At 59.3% G+C, this 13,353-nt stretch overlaps 1 protein-coding gene across 1 annotated transcript; it reads left to right on the forward strand.

Moving 5' to 3' along the window:
• Positions 1–10,954: 10,954 nt before the first annotated feature.
• HRG_03033 (NDT80 / phoG like DNA-binding family domain-containing protein) lies at positions 10,955–12,950 on the forward strand (the record flags this gene model as incomplete). The annotated part of the gene is made up of 3 exons (XM_044861504.1): positions 10,955–11,766; positions 11,840–12,202; positions 12,260–12,950. The coding sequence occupies 3 exons, from the start codon at positions 10,955–10,957 to the stop codon at positions 12,948–12,950; spliced, it is 1,866 nt and encodes a 621-aa protein (XP_044722530.1).
• Between the last annotated feature and the right edge of the window lie 403 nt (positions 12,951–13,353).

The following is a 13,353-nucleotide window of genomic DNA, read 5'->3' on the forward strand; positions in this document are numbered from 1 at the left end:
GAACAGGAACTTTTCACAGGGGCATGACCTTGCGCGGACAGCCTTTGAAAACAAGGCGGGGGAGAAAGAGTGGCAAGCACCATCATAGGTGGGCATATGGCCAGGGAAGCTGCACGGTCAAGGAGGGGGAGGGATAGGGGAATGAGGGGGGTGTTGATGTCGCCTTGCGAGCCCTACCGAGAGTCCAGTCACAAGGCTTTGGAGAAGACGGGCCTGTGTTTCCGGCGTGGATGGAGGCAAGGCAGGCAGCAAAGGCAAGGAGCCAACCGCTCTGCGCCCTCGACGTCAAAGCAGCCGGACACGGGCGAGCCCATCATGGCGCAGTAGTGACGGCTCAAGAGACTCCTGACTAGCTCCTATGTGAAGCAACGGAGGGGCACAGGACTAGCCGAAGAGGTCGTGTGGAGGAGGAAGAGAGGGGGGTGCCTTGGGCGAACAAATGATCAGAGCAAGGCATGCATCTGGAGAGAAAGGGGGGTGGGTCGGTCATAATTGTCGTCGTCGTGGCAGAGGGCGACGGCATCGCCACCAACCCCTGCTGCTATATCATCGACGGGCCCTCGCACGATCAGAGACCCAGCACGCACCGGCTCTGCATTGCGGGGTATATGTGTCTGTATGTATGCGCCGTCAGTCTGTGGTTTGCATCTGTTTGGGTGTGAGCGAGAATGATGCGTGCAAGGATGGGGGTACGGGCAACGGGAATGCCATGCCTGGTAGCGGGTACTCTGCCTCTTCCTGGCCAACAAGGCAGAAAAGGAGCATCGTCGTCTGGCCTCTTGCGGTTGAGGGTGTCGCGGATCCCCTCCTTGCCCGCAGAGATCACGAGGTGTCGTCGCTTGAGACGTTTCGGTTCGTCCTTGACGGGTGCAGCCGGTAGCGAGACGGAGTGAGCGAGACACAGGGGGGGAGCCCTTGGAACAACCACGGGCCTCGGGGCAAGGGGTAAAGACGGCCGACGACGACGCCTCCGCCACCACCGCCGCAGCGCGCCTTGGCTCGGCGGTGAAGCCGCGTTGTGGTTTGAAACCGAGACCAGCATTTGGTGTTTGGGGAAATGGAGAGAAGAGAATGTTTGCAGGAGAGCAACCAAAGGGGCTCAGCCGCTTTGGCCTCGGGTTCGCGCAAACGGCAACAGCGACGTCTTTCTTTCCAGATCGGACGAGAGACGAGGAAGGGGCGAAGGGGGCGGTGGCTTCTACGCGCAACCATGACAGCACGCCCCGGATCACACAATGACAAAGGTCACAAGTCCCGAGCGGCATAGCAACAAGGAGAGTGCCATTCAAAGTAAACAATAGAAAAAGCTTCCGTCTTCCCGCCCATGGCGGCACATGGCTTCCTTGCGCAAGTTGACAGTCTCCCTGATTAACTCGGCGTGTAAGTCCCTAAGTACTTTATACAATCCGTTCGCTGTACTCCGTACTGTTAACAAAAAAGACGAGAAAAAATACCTCCACCCACCCACCATCGCGATTGGTCAAGTGTCAAGTTCCACGCCGGGCCGTCCTGGTTGGTGGGGGCCGCGTTTCCCTTGGCGAATGAGACGAGAGCATTTGCCTCCCCAATCCGGCTTGCCGCCCCAAGTCTTCTTTGCCTTTTTAATCCATGCATTTATCCATGCGCCCTTTTAAACTTGTCTGGCCCGCCCCCGTCTCTCGGATAATTTTCCTTCCAGGCCCTGCCTGTCTGCGGCTTGCTTTTAGCCTTCCGACCTAACAATCTGATCCGTCCGTTTCACTGATGAGTAAAGTTTTGCGACGCGGCCGTTTGGCGCCTCACCCCGTGTCCGAAGTTTACACTGTCAATTATCATCGAATAACAAACAACTCCTGTCCTTGGTCTCGTGCGTGACCCCCTAGAAAACCTTGGGTCAACGCTTCCGGCCCGTGTCACTTGTCTGCTTCGCGCGCTCAATCCGAGAATCCGAAACCACTTTTTATTTCCCTCACGCACGGCTGCTGCACACACACACACACATACACACACACGATCCCTTTGCTTTGCCCCGGCGGCCCAAGAGCCGGCTGTCGAGCTTCAGCGAACTTGCGTCGTCATTCCTCACTTACACCTGGGCGTGCACAGCCAATCTCTTTGATCAATCGGGTCTCGGCATCATGCAGACTCACGAGCCCTATCCAACCGCACTCCATGTACATGCTCAGCGTAGACCGTAGCCCTGCATCTCAACAGACTCATTGGCATTCCCGTGACCCTATCGCTCTGTCATGTACAGCCCTGCCCAGATGCAAATGTGCGCTCCCAGGCCCAAGTTGCGCCATCTCTCCGCCACGGCGGGTCCCCCTTGAACCGGGTCATCTGCTGCCCAGGCCGGCCAAGCTGATGATGCCGATTCTAGGCATCGCGGTCGCCAAGTCTTGCCAATACACAGGCACCAGGCTAGCGACCCTTTGTCTTGATTGTCTTGGACACGGCGCTGGTGCGGAGATCAATGTCCAGAAAATGAGTGGGCCGGCCGGAGCAACGGAGGCCCTGGTCTCAGCCCGGCATCCTTTCCATGTGCGTATGCGTATGCACCTGTCGACTCATCTGTCCACCGGTTCGAGTCTTGAAACCACGGGCATGGAGGGTGCTCCCCCTCAATATTCGACTTCCGGAGGGTTCCGCCAGGCCCGACGGGCCCGAGGGCCTATCTGCAGAATATTGTACGTAAATCGCGCCCTCGGTCCTTTGGAAATTGTCGCGCGTTGCTGTCTCGCGGCCTCGACGAGCATGACGTCTGCACCTCCAAACCTTGTGCTAGACCAGGCGCAGAGGCTGGGCGGCCCCTTTGATGGGGTGGCCCCCGAGCCTCCGGCCTGATAAGCTGGCCTTATGGGTACCACGATGATGGCGACGTCAGTCGAGGACCATGTGGTTGGGGAGTGGGTGTCAGGGGTGGGACTCTTTTGCGGCACTGCATAAAATAACAAGAGGATGACCATCGCAACAGCCGGATCAGTGCACCGCCAGAGCTCGGGCCCACGGGAGGCTCCGTACAGCTAACTTGCCGTGAGGCCTTGGCGCGACAGAGCATTGCCACGGCAATTCCGTCTCGCGGCCCCGGCGAGGTCATGATGATGGCCGACATGCCCTCTCTCATTTCAACCGTTCGTTTCCCGTTTATGCATCCTTGCAGATCAGCCCAGTCGACCGAGGCGGCACGAGCATGTGTTTCGCTCCAAGGCAGCAGGCTCTGCTGACTTTGTGCAGTCCCCGGATGCCTATCGACATGGTAGCTGTATTATACATATGGCGCGCGCAGAAGGCATCGAGTTGGACGCTGCCGCTCGTAAAGGCGCCCACCCCCCCAGCGCGAGGCCATGGGTTGTACATGGCTAGCTTGGAGTAATCTCGGCCCCAAGCCCCTCAGTCGCCAAAAGGTCCTTCTGGGTGGGCGGGTTGATTTGTTGATGCAAGCCGGCATGGCGTGGTGCGACCTGGCTCCGAGCTGCTTTAAACTGGGGTTGGCAACTCATGGCCTTCGCGATAAGTAACGGAATGAGGAAGCTCGCCCGCGAGATCGACGTTGGACCCGCGATTTCGATGTCCGCGGCTCATGTCAGCGGCTCTCAAGCGGGAGTATATTCCGTCGTACCGGCCTCCGGGCAAGGGCATGCCTCGCATGGGGAGAGGAATAACCGCACGACTTGCTCCGCGGGGCCAGGCGGGAAGTAACCCATCCGCGCTCGTTTCTCTTGGAGCACCCCCAGGCAGGCGAGAGCTTGTTGGGTGGCATTTGCTGCGAGATCTGGCCAAATGGCCACCGGGGCCCCTGACGGTTACATCGCCAGAGTAGGTTGAGAAGAAGAAAAAGAAATCCCCGGTGTGGGCGTCGCAAGGCAGCATGCTGCTGCAACTACCGCCAGCCTGGTGGCATTGGAGGCCCCCGGCAGGGGTTCCCCCTTTTGACGTGACGACCGTTGGAGCAGCGATCCGGCCGAGGAGAAGGCACGGAAGGCATTAAGCTTCCTTGCCTGTCGTCGCGACCCTTGGAAAACCTTGATGATGCGGGTGCCACAGAGTTCGCAGAGATTGAAGTATCTCGGTGCAACGGAGGGCCCAAGGGGGATGTGCATGCACGCACTGCAGGTATGTACATCAATGTCCGGTTCGACGTCTGCAAAGCGAGGCCAGGCGCAGGTGGCAGAAGGGAAGGGCGACAAAGGCGTCACGGTTTGATGATGGATAAGAGGACGGCCGAGAGAGTAGTTGGGCGGTTCGCAGAAGTGCAAGGCTTTCCTCCAACGAGCCTTGCAGGCAGGAGCTAGACCAGACCGAGGCAAACCATGGCGCACCGTGCATCCAAGGAGCGCAAGTGGATGAGTTTATGTTTGTCATGAGCGTGCGTGAGCAAAAAGCCGTGGGCAGTGGATCTGTCGACGGCGAGCATTCCGGATGCCGCAACAGTGCGGCCGATAGGGTTTTCGAGGATGCCGTGACGGCAGGGATGACGGGGGCGTTCGGCTGCCCCCAGAGGCGTCTTTCCCAATGCTTGGTCTTCCACTTTGGCCGCCAGTATGCTCAATTAGATGACGAGCCTGAAGCTGGCACGGGAGCGTCGAGCGGCCGAGGCTCCAGGTTGGAGCCGACAATGCCATGCCCCTCCTTTCCCCTCCTTGTCGTAGTCGTCGGCTGGGATCGGGGTCGAGTCGAGAGTCGATTGTCGCCGATCATGTGCCGTGCTGTTGGTGGTGCATGGTACGTACAGGCATGAAGCTTTCAGTCAACGAGGAGACTTGGCGGGGTAAGGTCCCCCGTGGCAGCAGGCTGAGTACTCAATACACGGATGCGCGTCTGCGGATACTCAGCAACTGCCGGGAGCTGAGCCCGTGGCTCGAGTAGATGCACACAATCAGGTGCGTCGCGGGTACGCGTGGTCGCACAATGCACGCTTGTGCCTGCCTGCCTTGTAGGGCGTTGCTCTTCCGAGGCAGTGGCCACTGATACGGTCGGGTACCCGGTACCCGCTGCCGTGCCTCTTACCTCTACTGTGTTTTTGCCTCATTAAACAGGCATCTTTGATCTCAAATTGGCTGTACTTTGTACCATGCAGACTTTTGGCATGTGCATCGCGGAGAAGGCGACAAAGGCGCTGGCACAAAGAGGCGGGCGTGCGCGGCAGAGAAGGAACCGGTTTTGGCACTTCACCACCAGGCATAACTTACTTTGTATGTTCAAACAAGCGAAAAAAGACAGGCCGTTGGCACCAGCAAGTCGACGCAGATGCTCCGTGCACGGATTAAGCCCTCTGTGCATACGGCATACGGCATACGGCATACGGCATACGGTAGTCAGATGCTGGGGGAACAACCAACGCCCATTGCCCCACCCACCGAGCGAGCCCCTCGCTCGCAGCAGACGCCGTCGACAGGTGCCAGGCCTGATTACTAGGTAATAACTTAGGGAGCCTCTATTTTCAGCGCTCCCTCGGGACCCACCGGCGCCGATTGGCGGGTGGGGTCGTGGCCATGGTCATGTTCTTACGACGAACTGATGGGGGTCTTGTTGCAGAGACGATGCACCTCGGGGACGGCCGACGAGGCCATGTTGCAAAGCACACGGCATGCAAGTCGAGATGGGCACGGGCGCCATACATACAAAACACTGAGCTTAAATGGCAGGCCAGGACGAACCGCTAACCTAAAGTTATGGACCCTTTGCCGTCTGCCAGTGCGGGATTGCAGCACGGGAATCGAGCCCCTTGCCATGGCCGACTATGGCATGTTGCAATCGAGTCACATGCACTTCGTCGGCTTTTTGTGCTGCTTGGTAGAAGCAAGCGGAGGTTATATTGAACTCTATTTCGAGCGCCGTCGGTCGTTGAATTAGAGGCTCCTCGTGTCTGCATCGCGGTATTTAGCACCGTCGAGGTTGACGATGTAAGTCAGGAACCTGTCTGGGCCAGTCACATATGTAGTACCGTAGTCCTTGCCTACACAGACAACAACAAACTCAGTCTAGCTACCCATCCAGGTGCGCGCAAAACGACGGATTGGCGCAATGCACTGATGCCCCGCGACATCACACAAGTCCGATACCCTCCGCGTCCAAGGTGAATTGAATTGCCTTGTATCCATGTCGTCTCGGGCTCGTATTTGCTCGGTAGTGTGTAGTGTAAAACATGACACCAGACCCTACTGGCACGGGCGTCGTCGTCGTCCGTCTCCCGGCTGCGAGATAGCCGAGAGCCCAGGGGCACCACCACACCGTGCACTCTGTTAGTGCCCGCCGTTGCACCGCTAGTCCGCTAGCCAACAATGCAGCTAGCGGGCGGCCGACTGGCCTGTTGTCCCCACTCCATCGGCCGTGGCCGCCTGTCGTCGACTCCGCGGCGCCGTCCGGAGGGAGAGTGCACAGAGCCCCATTCCCCTTGCGCAGCCACAGAGAGCCGTGGGGGGCCGCCTGTCACTGGAGCCGTACCGACTTGATACTGTACAGATGTACCCCACGTCTTTGGACTCTAGGCAGCACAGCGCAGTCGAGTTACATGCCTAGGTACTTACTTACCTTGCACATGGCATAATTACACCATACATGCTACCTAATACATCACGTACATCACGCAAGAGCCCTTCCCATCATGCGGGTCGCTGCCGAAGCGGCGTGCCGGCATGGCGGTAGCGACAAAGCAACAACAGCAGCGGCAACAATGAGAGGGCGCACGGCAAACAAACAGGATGAACCTCTCATCAGCATCGCCCGTTTATAAACACACACACACTCGCACACTCGCACACTCGCACACACGGAGTGGGGCCCCCAATGGATGGATGCGGGCGTCATCATCCTCGTCAGCACCACCCGCATTTCCCACTCGCTGAACCCTGGGCAGCAAACCCCCTAGACCGTGGCCCGCCAGCAGCGACTTGCCTAAAGAAAAATCGGCCGGTGGGTGGCCCTTGGCACTGCATGGCCTCAGGTAGCGGAGGCCCGTTAATTTCGTTTGCTTTACGGATACGCATCGTCTCTTGCTCCTGCCACCCCCTTTTTTTGCTGGCATTCAAGTGCATAACGCAATGCATGCATGTCAGAATATGTATGTACCTGGATCATGGACTGCATGGTGTGTGCTTCTTCCCGCCCTCTCCCGTTAAGCGTCCCTTACCTTGACATTGATGAATTCACAAACGGCATGCTATCTATCGCTCTGTTTTTGTGTAAAAGACGAATTCTTATATGCATGTGCGTGTACGAAGTATGCTCAAGAGGCACTCAATATGCATCATGCGCAGCTGTCGTGCTCCGAAGGCGTATAACACGGTGCCCGCCTGGCTTCTCCATCCCTCAACAAGGGCCTTTGTTCTGTGCGTAAAGGCCGTCAGGGGGGGGATCCTTGCTTGGCCCAGCTGCCCCATTGGGAAGTGCGTGCCAAAAAGCATGCATCTCCGCATTCGTCCCGGCCTCCGGAGCGGCCTCGCGTTGATTCTGCACCGTTGCGCATGTCGACGCCACAAAGTGGCCCCCCTGGGAACCATGAAAAAAGAAAACAGGGCCAAAAAAAGGAAAGGAATCTAAATCCAAGACATGGCCGGGGGGGCGGGAGGACGAATCGCAAACGCCCGGAGAGCAAGGGGGGATCCCAGCAGGACGCACGGATCATGGCGTCAAGCCTTTGGACGGCTTGCCTTTTTGCGGGCAAGGGTGGGCGGAGAGGTCAAGTGTCAGTCAGCCAGCCCTGTGGCCAGGCAGGAGGCACAAGAAGAGTGAGAGCAGGAGGAGTAAGCAAGTGACCGAGATCTGCCTCGAGTCTGCGGGCCGGATCATCACACGCGCACACCCGCCACACGCTCTCACATGCCCATACATAGCCTATAGGTATCAGCCCCCCATCCTTGAAGGTGCAGTGGGTGTAGCGCCGAGCAGCGCCGCGCCGCGCCGCAGCAGCCGGCAAAGCACTGTCGAGTGAAATTGGGCACGGAGTATACGGAGTATACGGAGTGCAGTATAGCCATGGTAGGCAAGCCAGCACAAGGCATTCTCGATGACAGGGAAAAGATACTGCGATCCTGCAGTAGCCACACATCCCAGCTAGGCAGTCGGTGGCCGGCGTGGACAGCAGACAGTCTCTGCCGCTTCCCCCTGCTCGGGGAGGGGAGGGGGGGCGCCCCATGGCGGGGCTTCGGCCACTCTGCCATGAATGATCAAGAGAGAAGAGGACGACGAGGGAAGCTGGACGTGGAGCTTCCATCCTCTCCCCCCCACCGAGTCCAACGAACCCCAGAGGCGTCCGGGCCTCTCCACTCCCACCCCCGCTAACGCCTCTGTCTCTGTCTCTTTTCACTACCAGGTACAGTAGACTAGTAGACCCTCTCAGAGGACCCGGGCGGCCAGGCCCAACGCCCATAGCCTGCTCCATCCATAGCCATGTCGGCGATAGGAGAGATGGGGGCGATGGAGGCGCACGCACACCCGTTAGTCCAGCCGCCGCTAGCGGAAGGCCCCATCTCCGTTCTTTTCATCGAGTTTTAATCTTTTTTCTGCCAGAAACGGTCTGTGTCTATTCCGCCTTCTCTTTATACCTGTGCTCGTCGGTCTGCTGCGCGCGAGAGAGAGAGCGCGTGTGGTGCGGATGTGCCCCGTGGCCGGACGCACTGATGATCAGTCTGACACCGGGCCCAGAGGTTGCAAGAAGCACAGAGCCGGAGGAGGCTTATCCTCGGGCAGCGTCCGCATCTTTTGGTTGCCGCGGAGAGCAGTGGCCTTGTCTTCCACGGCTCTGCCACCCTATTTGTACCCTTCGTCACCAGATGGAGTACATCTTCGTACTTGGGCACACACACTGGCTGGACACCCCGGATATTTTCATCTATTCGTGCATTCGCCTTACAGCACTGGACAGAAGTCTGCGGTGCTAACGACGATACTGCAGCGGCAACCCCCCACCCCTCTGAAGAGGTCCAGAGCTCAGAAAGGGGAAAGGGGGGGGGGGGGGGGGCGACGCACGCACGCACGCACGCACGCACGCACTCCTGAAGCCGTTCCGTCCGTCCCGTCAGCTAAGTAGGTAAGTAGGTTAAGGTAGGTAGGTAGCTTCTGCGTCGCGGCGGCGCTCCAGCTCCTAGGCGCCGACGCTTTTTCCGTCGCCATTCATTGCCTCTCTGCTCGTCGATATGCCAACGGCCCCGTCTTCTAGAATAGAATAAAAAGTTACATACATACACAGCATACATACGCATGTACAGTACAGTAGGGGCTCTGCATCCTCACTGGCCCTCGGAGCATTCTCTCGACTCCATGTAACCAAGTGGCGCCCTTGGTTCGTCAGGGCCCGGAATGCGCCCTAGCGCCGCCCCCTGCTCTGTACTCCGTACCGGCGCTTGTACTGGGCAGTGGTTGTCTCGACAGCCCGAGGCCGTTGCCGAGCCAGGTAGCCGCTACTTTGCCTCTATTTTGGCCGCCAGCCCCTGCAAGCCACAGCCTCGGCAGGCTGGATTGGCCCTCTCCCATCTCCACGTCTCGTCACCGGTACATTGCCCGTGACGACTTTTTATTCTTCCTTCTCCCTCTCCACTCTCCACCTCCACCTTTTTCTTGCCCACTCACTCCACTCCACTCCTCCTCGTCCTCCTCGTCCTCCTCGTCCTCCTCGTCCTCGTCCTCGTCGACGCCTCGGCAGACGCTTGATAGGGGCTGTTCTTTCCCCTTTATGGAAAAGCACAGAGGCAGAGAGGGAGGTATGGAGGGGGTGGGATGCCAAGGGGTGTCTGCAGGAGAATCGCCTTTGGCAAAAGGCCCTGTCCCTGTCTTTGCTGGCTCCCGCGATCTCGTGCGATTGCCTAGTCAATCACCCGTCCCACGACGCTGTCGTCAGGAAAAGCTGATCTCGCCCCCAACGCAACGTCCACCTGCCATACGTGCATAGATGGAAGCTCCTCAACGTAGTCTGAACTCGACGGCATCGCAAGGGGACAAGCGAGCAGGAGAGAGACACGGAGAGCGAGAGACACGGAGATCGAGAGACACGGAGAGTGAGAGACGTCAAGGCCGGTTCCAGAGCCGTCTGCTTGCTGGGGGCCCTCAGTCCTCCTTCCGAGAAGGGCCGCATGCACGGGCAGGCCCTGGCATTCGCTTCAAAGGGCGCGGGATGGGGAGGGGCTAGGCGGGCGGGCGGGCGGACGGATGGAGAGGCACGACAACGACAGAGAAGAGGCCCTTTGCCTCGAATCCAAGGCCCGTTCCCCCATCAAGCATGGGTGCACAGTACTTGGCGCGCAGTGTACGGGGCACAAGCAGTCACACGCTCGCCCGGCCCACGCCTCGGGTTCCTCGTACACAGGCCTCGCTCCGGGGGCCCGTACTCTTCGTAGCTCGACGCCGCTAGAGAGGGCCTTACGTGCCTATAACGGAGGAACCCCATCAAACGTGCTCTTCACTAGCTCCCGTTCCTGGACGTTATCACCGGCCCCGTCCCCAAACCCAAATCTACGTATCCGCCCCCGGAACATGTGCCGGACCTTTTTTTATTTTTTTGTATTTTTTGTATTTTTTTACCGTTGCCACACCCCTCCTCCATCTGCCGTTCTGGGGCTCCTCCATTCGGATGCCCCAGAGAGAGAAAGAGCGAAGCATTACAATACATACAAGTACATGTGCCCGCGACCTCGTCCGTGATTTGCCTCTCCGTAGTTGCCTTGCCTCTTCTCCTTTCCCCATCACCACCAAAGCCATCTTCTTCCATCATCACCACCATCACCATCCCCATCCCCATCCCTATCCCCATCCTCAACCTACGTCGAGTCGGCAACTGCACTGTCAGAAATAAGTTGTCGTCGTCTAGTTTCTTCGACGAAGCCTTGGCTGCTCAAGTAAAGAAGAAAGGGACACCAAAGCCCAAGGCCGACTTCCCCTTGTGCTTCTCTTCGAGACGAGTGGCCGCCCGTAACCGGAGAGAGACAGAGCCGCTTCGCGGAGACATGAACGCATGATGACCACCGCAGCATACCCGGCGACCATGACGGAGCTGAGGGGCGAGCCCGCCCATTCGAGCATCTGGTCCAACTACGGCTCGACTCACCTTCCTAGCAGGCTCGGCAGCGCCATGGACTCGCCCTTTCACGCCTCGTCGGCCGCCCGCCCCCGGAGCGGACACGGGAGCCTCGATCATCACCAGGCCTACCCCTACCGCGCATACTCCCAGGACGAGCCCAGCCCCTACGACCGCCACCCGAGCTACTCGAGTCTCAAGCGCTCTTTTTCCCAGGCCGAGCCCCCTGCCTACCAGGAGATTGTCCAGGATCTTCGCGAGGACGGCTCGCGCCTCACCGTCAACCAGGACCACAAGCTGCTGGCCTTTCGCCGCGCCCAAGACAAGTCGACCGTCGTCGACCAGCACGGCCGCGTCCAGCAGCTCGAGCTCTCGGCCCAGCTCCACGGCATGTTCTTCCTCTCCGAGATGCCCTCCAACGCCAGCGACGGCTCCGTCATCCAGCCCGAGTTGACGTGCTATCGCCGCAACCTCTTCCAGATCAGCGGCTCCCTCGTCATGCCCCGCGGACAGCTTTCCGTCGTAAACGACGCAAACGAGACGGTCCCCGTCTCCAACATGGAGGTGGCCATTTCCGCCATCGAGTCCGTCGACGGCAACTCGATCCGCCTCATCGTCATCCCCTGGAAGACGCCCCCGCCAAACTCTCCCGAGATCAACCAAGCGGCCGACCAGGAGCCCCCCACGCTACCCCTAATCCCCTTCCAGGACGACGGCGCAGACGCCGATGGCGAACTCGCCGTCTACCCCATCGGCTGGCGGCGCCTGCAGTTCAGAGTGTAAGTCGATTCGTCCGGAATCCGCCTTTTCCTTTCATCTCGGTGCGCTCGTCGCTCAACTATTTTCTCGCAGAGCCACGGCAAACAACGGCCGGAGAAAAGAGCTCCAGCAGCACTTTGTCCTGCATCTCAAGGTGCTGGGCACCCTAGCCGACGGCTCTAAGGTGGTCCTCTCCGAGTCCACGACGGCCCCCATCGTCGTGCGAGGCCGCAGCCCCCGCAACTTCCAAGCCCGCAAGGAGATTCCCCTGCTGGGATCCAGCGCCGGCTCCAGGGGCCAGGCCTTGGTAGAGACGGGCTTGGGCGTCGTCGCCAGTGCGCTGAGCTTGCGGCAAGACACCAAGCCAAGGAGCATGGACATGCAGGTCCCTCGCTCATCCTTTACCTTTAGCCCGCCAAAGCCCCAGGGCAACACGCTGAACTCCCTCCGATCAAAGTGAGTCGCCTTCTGCCCCTATTCTTACCCGTAAAGATGACTGATGGACGGTCGCAGCTCCTACCCATCGTGGAACTCGCAGGTTTCCGCGTCCAGCCCAGGCGCGTATCCGTCGACGTCCATGGCGGCCGACTCTTACCCCAAGCTGCCCTTGTCCGCCGCATCCGGCTACACCACTGAGCCGCAGGAGATGCCGCTCCACACATCCATAGCCCCTTCGATCCCGCTGCCGCTGCCGGCCAACGACCAGTCTCAACCGTCTCTACGCTCCCAATACTCCTACACTACCTCGGCCCCCCAGCTACCCGGCAGCAGCGTCGCCATTGGCAGCGCGGATAGCGCCTTTAGCATGCCTCGCTACGTCGACAGCAACCCCCGGCCGTCCAAGAGCCCGCGGCAGTCGGGCCATCAGTCCGTGCACAGCTCGGGCTCCATCACCAACACGGACTCGTCGTCGGACTACCGGTACGGGTCGTACCGGGGCGCCAACAGCGGCGGCAGCGATGCGTCGCAGCCGCAGACGTATCCTCCCCCGAGCTCCTGGACGACCACGTCTTCCGAGCAGACCTCCAGCCTGGCGTATGCGGCCCACGACGGGCGGTCTTACTCCTTCTCGCACGAGCCTTACAAGAGCGGATCATTGGCGATACCGCCTCTCAAGCACGAGCCGGCGTCTTCCAGTGTCTACAGCGGAGGCTCGCGAGGCTCCTTTGACACCATGAACAACTATTCCTGGAGCGCAGCCTAAAGAGTAGTCCCCTCAGCCTCCGTCGCTTCAGCTCAGATCACCCCGTACTGGCTCGTGCATCCATGGCCATTTTACCCCTGGGCTTGGGGCAACATTCAAAAAGTTGGCACACTTTTCTTCGTTTTGGTTGATATTGTACAACAATTCCTTCTTGTCTCTCTTGCCACGTATGGACATTCGACAGGGCGAGGTGTCAGAAAACATATTCTAATCTCGCCTGCTATATTTGACTTTGTTTCTACGGGGGAGGCGCTCATCACGGGGACGGTCGTGATGTTATTCGATTTCGTGTACCCGGCACCCAGAGGCCAACGGAGGCACGTCGTCTTGTCATCCGGTGTGGGAGCTTCCGGCAAGCCGCGTTCCGGGTCACGACAACTGGCAGGCAGGGGGCGGTTGGCTC

Source organism: Hirsutella rhossiliensis (genome assembly GCF_020360975.1).
Source record: "Hirsutella rhossiliensis strain HR02 chromosome Unknown scaffold00003, whole genome shotgun sequence".
NCBI classification, from domain to species: domain Eukaryota; kingdom Fungi; phylum Ascomycota; class Sordariomycetes; order Hypocreales; family Ophiocordycipitaceae; genus Hirsutella; species Hirsutella rhossiliensis.